At 36.2% G+C, this 7,582-nt stretch overlaps 1 protein-coding gene across 5 annotated transcripts in view; it reads right to left on the bottom strand.

Annotated features, from left to right (window-relative positions):
• Positions 1–1,442: 1,442 nt before the first annotated feature.
• The window catches only part of vav3b (vav 3 guanine nucleotide exchange factor b), a 69,815-nt gene continuing 63,675 nt past the window's right edge, over positions 1,443–7,582 (bottom strand). For 2 of the 5 annotated variants that reach the window (XM_077225289.1, XM_077225298.1), the window contains exons 26-28: positions 7,084–7,164; positions 6,665–6,813; positions 2,612–4,909 (exon numbers count right to left, since the gene is read on the bottom strand). In XM_077225289.1, coding sequence (XP_077081404.1) covers positions 4,868–4,909; positions 6,665–6,813; positions 7,084–7,164 — 272 coding nt within the window. In that variant the 3' untranslated portion in view covers positions 2,612–4,867. Of the gene's footprint in view, positions 1,654–2,611; positions 4,910–6,664; positions 6,814–7,083; positions 7,165–7,582 lie in introns of those variants that run through there. The other 3 variants (XM_077225304.1, XM_077225315.1, XM_077225280.1) reach the window with 2 other exon arrangements.

Here is a 7,582-nt window from a genome sequence, read left to right as displayed (position 1 = left end):
CGATGATAATAAAGAGTTAAAAACAAAACAAATATTTATTGTTTGAAAATTATTTGTATGCATTTTTTAGAAATCATGACTATGAAGGCAAATACTTCTATCATTGCATTTATATCGTTACAGTTAGTTCCAGTCTTTAAATATGATTGGCTGATATTTAGTCCACACCACTGGGACTTTTCATCGTTTGTATCATTCCGCTTGTCTGTTTGTGCTTTGTGCATTCTGGATTTTTCAGAGACTCTTTCTCCAGGTTACATTGTAATGGCAGCATAGGGGATTTTGACAAGTGAGTGACTCAATAAATCATTTACAGCCCAATTGTTGTAAAAAAAAAAAAAAAAAAAAAAAACCTTAAAAATAAAGCGGATTCATTCAGAAAAGCCACTACTGTTTGTTGTTCAGAGATGCTCTGAATGATTCTGCTTTGGCTTTGTTAGGAACTACTTTAATTGATGTAGCAAAAGTAGACAAAATACTGGTAATGGGAGAAACAAAGCTTTTTGAAACTCTGAATCAATTAAACCAATTGCTTTGCAAATTCATAAACTGTCAAGCAGTCTAAAACCCACACACTAGTGGTCAAAATGGTGTAAATGCAACATGAACACAGCCCAATCATTACTACACGAGATTCGCAAAGATTTTGAAGCTTCATCCCAGCTAACAATGAATGTTCTCAGAACTTCCCACTGCATGTCAACCATCAGTCATTAGAGTATTAGTAGACTGTCTGCTTAATTTCTTCTAACAATTTATTCCCCAACAGATATTGTAATAAACCTTGCAAGTACATGCCAACTTATCCCTAAACCAAACTTAACACTACTAATTCTAATGAGAGTTAGTTGACATGTAGTTGCAAATTTAGTAGAATATCGAAAGTGGTCTATCGAAAGTGAAACCTCAGTTTTTTTGCGGTCAAATTCAGAGGAGCAACAGTTAAATATGTTAGTACTCAGAACCTCTTGAGGTTGGTTAATGCAAAAACTCAAGGACTGTATTTACAACTGCACTGTGCACTTGCAATGCATTGTGAATTCTGTATAGGTTTAATTGAAGGTGTATTACAAAGTACAAAGCCCAAAGGGGCATGAGTGCATGAGGACACCCGTCCTCACTCACTCCAAGGTTGGATCGGGGGGATTCATTGTGGTCCACTCAGGGTTTGTTCCCTTCAACAGCTTTGATTTGCAAGTGTTTAATTACTCAATAGTGCTGATGAAGTCATTGAGGCGATCAATCTCCGTCCTTCCTATCAGACACACAGGGGCGTTATTGAGATTCCCTCACACACTCCCTATCTACAGTTGCTGAATTGGTAAAGACAGTGTGGTGAGGTAAGTCACACCCATATAACACATAACTCTTCACCCGTTCCTGCCTTTTATTCAACACCAAGAAGTGACACTTTCAGGTCATAAGATTGAGGGATGCTCTCTCTCTCTCCCGCACCTCTGAAGTCTCCTGCTGTCAGTTCACAGCTTTCAGAAGTAGAGCGAGATAGACCTGCTTCCATCCTCTGGCAAACAAGGCTGGCCATCAATCATTGCTGCTCTCACCTCATGGCTCTTTCTCAACATGCCTCAGGTTAAATCTCCACCACTGTTCCTGCTCAGCTCCAACTATCCTAGTGACAAGAACACTAGAATTCTGAAAAAGAATGTAAAATAATCAAACATATCCCACAGTTTGTTTGGAAACATATTGTGGAAAAAAACACATGGCATTTAAATAAAAGCCCATTTACGAGATTTGTTGATATTTAGGAAAAGTGACTTTACTGGGTGGTGGTACATTTTGCTCAATCTTTGCCACATAAACTTCATCAATAATAACTTGATTATTTAAACAATGGTAGACAGGATAGTAATAAACCAGGACAATAATAAACAGTTAAAAGTTAAAGTCATTGTTATGAATTGTACATTGGGTTGTCAACTTGAAAATAATTTAGAATTTTTTAACCATCTTTGTTAAAAAATTTGATATTACCAGCCAGATAAAACAACTTACCCCACAAAACATCACAAAGTCATATAATCCATTGCTAACACATACTCTGTGTGCTGTTGTTTTCCTTCCAAAAATGTTGCCACTTCCTGGAGGATGAAGTCATTGAGGAAGTGGCTTAAATGTATTTAAGGGATACAAACATATATCAGAATGAAAAGGAAAAACATGTAAATTGGTTTGATTACAATATTTCCAAGAATGGTTTTCTTTTGTTGTAAAATTGTTATTAGAGAAAGGAAAAATAAAGAAAAAATTAAATATATCTTATAATTAATGTGAATTCTATCATTTACATCTTGATCAAGTTTTGTGTTTACTATTTTGTATCACTTGATATTTATATAATTTTATTATATTACAGCTTATATGATGTGGACATGAAAATATCCTGCATAGCAGTCATGTTAATGTATTAAAGTCTAATGATTTGTGTGCATTTAAAGTTGGAAGGAAAACGATCAAAGGAAAGGATTTTTTTTTATAAAAGCACCATGTTTAGAAATATAGAGCCAATGTCCAAAACTGTCACTTGACAAGCGCCAAAAGTAACATAAACTTGGCCATAACTTTATCAGGAAAAGCAACATAATACATGTTTTAAACCTTTACCATCAGAAGTTTATTTTTACCATGAGAACTGTGCAAGAACAAACATACCAGGAAAAATATTCTCAATAAAACTCAATAAAATACAAATATACAAGGGAAAATAATCTTTAAAGAAAATAAAACATCTAAATAATGCCACTGTAATGGTATACAAAATATTTTAATAAAAGTAATACAAAATACAGTTCATGGCCATTCAGAATTTATATCCAGTAAATTCTCTCACACCATTGGCAAATGTGAGGGAAAAAAGTTAAATTTGGACCCTGTATACATAAACAATTCACTTGCTAAACAGTGTGAAAAAACAACAACAATAATTTACATTTATTCTGACGAAAACCAGACAACATTTAATGTTAGGTGCATTAAGAAACAGATGAATGACTGCAATAGTTTTTTTCAACATTTACAACAGCAGTGAAAATTTAATTTCTGTAAGTTTTAGAAAAGACATGACCTGGATTTTAGCATTTACAGCAGCTTGTAAAAAATGTGTGCCCATTTAGAGAGCAATTTCCTTGGCAAAGAAATTAATCTGCAAAGAACTAAAACAAAAGTGAATCTGTGCTGAAAGTCCAAATTCAAGGGAAGCTGATATATCTAATACAGTGCAAAAATCCTGTTCTCAGTGTTTTTATCTTGTTCTCCAGTAAAAACATCTAAACAGCCTTAAAACAAGATAAACTTACCCGAGAAGAAAAATGACACAATATTAAGACTTTTTTTCAGAGGAAGTACCTTGGATATACACAACTGTTTTAAAGTTTGGGGTCGATAAGGTTTTTAATGCTTTTGAAAGAAGCCTCTTATGCTCAAGAAGGCTGCATTTATTTGATCATACATAATACAAAACATAAATATTATGATTGAAAATAACTGTTTTCTATTTGAATATATTTTAAAATATAATTCATCCCAATGATGTCAAAACTGAATTTTCTCGTGAGAGATTAAGGTTAAGGTTGAACCACTGTAGTCACATGGACTATTTTAACAATGTCTTTACCACCTTTCTGGGTCTTGAAAGTGCTAATAACATTGCAGTCTATAGGGGGGTCAGAAAGCTCTCGGATTTGATCAAAAATATCTTTTTCAAAATATCATTTGTGTTCCGAAGATGAACGAAGGTCTTATGGGTTTAAAACGACATGAGGGTGATTAATTAATGACTGAATTTTCAATTTTGGGTGAACTAAATCTTTAAGAACAGCATTTGTTCTAAGTAGAAATATTTTTACAGTAATGTCTTTCAGTAATGTCTTACTTTCACTTGCATCCTTGCTGAATAAAAGTCTTTAGTATTATATATAAAAGTAAAACCTACTAACCCCAAACTTTTAAATGGTTGTCATCTTCCATTGGCAGACTTTTTCTAACTGTACTTTTAATTTCATACTTCCATGTTTTGCTGTGTCTAGCATTCTAGTCCCTATTCCAAACACTCTATAGTCTTTCAGTTGCATGAAAAGAGAAGGAATTGACATTAGTCCCAAATCAGTGCCAACATTCTGCTTGGGAGCACCTGAGGTTCAGAAACAGACAGAGCGATGACTGATCACAGAGCAGTGAGATGGATATCGCACTGAACGGCAGGCCTCCTGTCCCCGCGCAGCGCCCCGAGCGCACCGAGAGAGCACTGCTGCTAAGTGTTATCAGGGCTGAAGAGGGAGGAAGGCTTCGTGACAGCACCGCGCTCCATCTCGCCCCAGCCAAACTTTGCAGAGTCAGACGGGCGGATGAATTCATCAATTATAGCACAAGGTGAGCTGAAAGCACCGCGTAAAGGTCGCCGAGTGAAGGGGGGAAAAAACGGCCAGCTCAGGGCTTTTCTCTCTGCGTGCCACTTCTGAGTATATGGGAGGTCCGGCATAGCACAGAAATGGAGTTTAAATTTTTAAACAGGCAGAGAGAGGGGGGCCCCAGGCCCTGTGTGAAGATTTCAGGAGGTGACAGGGTGAGAGGGAGGGAAAGAGTGAGAGAAAAAGATGTCTGGACTGAATGTGGATCAGCGAGGGACATTCATAACTAATTAAACAGTCAAAGCCGACGGGGCCTCAGATGCATCACGCTGCAGGTCTCAACCGCAGTCCACCGCATCCCATTAGAGGAGGATGATAATTGCTGTGTTTGTGGTGCTTCGCTCAAGTAAGTGTGCATTATTCATGATTACATTTCTTGTCTAACGCCAACAGGTGCCTTATCATTTTCACAGCATAGTGAGGATGACTTCCTGCACTGGTCACTCCTCTTCCTCCACATAGGTTGAAGGGAACCATCCCACCTGGAATTTATAAAGCATCCGTAAACATTACTTAAGAGTAACAGAGCATATCTCTTCATCCTAAGTGAGCAGTTTGAGAGCTCTTGTGTGTCAGATCTGATAATGACATGTGCAGAAGAATCATTAAAAGTCATTCAGTCATCACCTCCTGTTAATCATCTCTCTCGTTAACGCACTCGAGCGTATGGAATGAAGGAAAGTGAATTTAAAATTGCTTGAGGAACGATTCAGGTGTCTTGGAGAGTCAAGATCTGTGATATTGCATGGGAAATGCTGGGCTAAACTTCAATTTCAATCTCAAATTTCAATCATATTGTCACACCTCTATATTGCTATGTCATTTGGTTGTGTCCAATTGCTTTCAGAACTGGGTTACATTCACAAAATGCTTTTACCTTTAATGTGGGTACTACATTTAACTCGGTACCACTGAAAGCTGTTTATCACGTCAAACTATAGCATACTGTATGTAAATCAATAGAGCCCAAACACAGACTGTTTGGGATTCATGACTGTATTCGTTAATCTATTTCATAATTAACATGGATAAATTAGATAATTTAAAACATTCTATTTAAAAATATATTATTATAAAAATGAAGTCATTACTCCAGTCTTCAGTGTCACATGATCCGTCGGAAATCATTCTAATATGATGATTTGCTGCTCAAGAAACAATTATTCTGTTGAGAACAGTTGTGCTCCTTAATATGTTTGAGGAAACTGATACTTTTTTCAGGATTCTTTGATGAATAAAAAATTCAAAATAACAGCATTTATCTGTTAACATTCTACATTTTTATAAATGAATCAAAACTCAAAAGTGAAAGTAATGCATCTTGTTTAGTATTAATTTATTTAAAAAAATCTTACTGACCCCAAACTTTTGAACAGTAGTGTATATAAAAACTATTAGAAAATAAGAATATTATAAAATATATATTAATATTAATATGAAATGATATAATGATATTTTTTATGAAAATGTATAGATCTGACTAATGTTTTACGTAACTATAATAGAATACAGTTACTCTCTTTACAGCAAGGTTCAATTTGTTAACACAGTTACACAATAGATCATTAACCATCTTGTTTATCATTCAGTATTATTAATGCACAGTATTAAAATTGTCTGACAACTCATCAATGGCCTATATCACGATTCTTAACTATGCTGAATATATAATTCTGTTGTTGTTCTGTTTTTTTGCTGCTATGTGCCTAGCAGTTTCCTTTTGAGCAACCATGAACTGTGATTCGCATGGAAGGGTAAGAGTTCATTTACATGATGTGGAAGTTCCGAGAAAACAAGCTGAAAATATGAAGCACTAGTACTAAAAGCAGTTCACTAGAGGTTTTGGTGCTTTTAAAGGTGCAGAAAGTGATTTCTGAGAAACACTTTTGATATTTGAAATCAGCCCAAACAAACACAGGTTTCCATATGCTAGAAAGCTTTTCTAAAATTAATGCGGGTCCCAAAGCTTTTGCCTGTTCCCAACCCTTCTCCTTCCAATTATATTCCTCTAACCTTAAATTTTCTTATATTCTTCATTTGTAATGTCTCTCAGCCATCTCTCTTTCTACAGTCTTTCTTCAAATCTCCATCTAGCTCATTCTCTCTCTCCTCCCCAACCATGAGTGTAAACACTGCCCTACTGCTGATTGGCTACAAGTGTGTTGTGGTGCTCAGCCCAATCCACTTTCAACAGCATTTCTCAGTAAATGAAGGTGTATAAAAGTGTTTTCCCTTACCCGGCCATTGACTTCACCCTTCCACCATCCATTGGTACACTTAATATAGATCTTCACCAGGTCGCCCACCTGCAGAGAGAGCTCCCGAGTATCCTTGGAGCTGAAATCATATCGTGCCAGTGCAATGCCAAGCACTCTCGGGGTCAAAACTGAGGGAGAGGGGGATGTAACGCAAAAACAAGTTGTTAAAAAAAGGGCAAGAGTGAGAGACACAAATGTTTTCACAAGACACGCCAAGTAGGAAAAAACGTGTGAACGTGCAACAAGATGATTGGAGATTTGGAGCAAAAACGGGGCACAAATGGGGTTGCATCATACTCAGACATTTTCACACACAAAAGAGCTGAAGCAAACACAGGGAGAAAAGACTGAGATGGCTGGAGGGGGAAATGAATAAGACAGGTGGCTGATAGCTGTACCTGACCAGAAGGGTGAGGGGGAGGGAGGAACAAAACTGTAGCTGGTGGTGCTCAAAACTGAAAGCCCACACTGCACTGGAGCTTAGGATCCAAGCCGAAGCAGAGCGAAGAAAATAAGAACACAAAAACCCAGAGATCTTAACGGAGACATTTTCAACAAAACAAACATAAACAAGCTAATATCAAGAACTCCACACAGCACCGGGAGAATGAGCACACTCCTTGAAATATGCCAGTTTTGAGAAATTTAGGAAAATGTCTGTGTTTTACGATTTGATCCAATATTTATTATGATATTAATTTCATCATAATTGGGGAAGGAGATGCATTCCACCTTTGTTAGACTTCAAGTATTAATGTAAACATAACTTGTTTGTTTAGTAAACTCCACAGAGTAAGCTACCTTTTAATTTTGAAATCCTTTTTTTTCTACATTTTTGTTTGATCATTTAATATAAATTTATCATCAAAAATTGTGTCTACTGAAATGAATTCATAA

This window comes from Siphateles boraxobius, unplaced genomic scaffold (assembly GCF_051911475.1).
Source record: "Siphateles boraxobius isolate OS27281-9 unplaced genomic scaffold, OSU_SipBor_1 1, whole genome shotgun sequence".
NCBI lineage: Eukaryota > Metazoa > Chordata > Actinopteri > Cypriniformes > Leuciscidae > Siphateles > Siphateles boraxobius.
The sequence above is the reverse complement of the archived record's forward strand: the minus strand, read 5'-3'. Positions and strand labels throughout refer to the sequence as shown.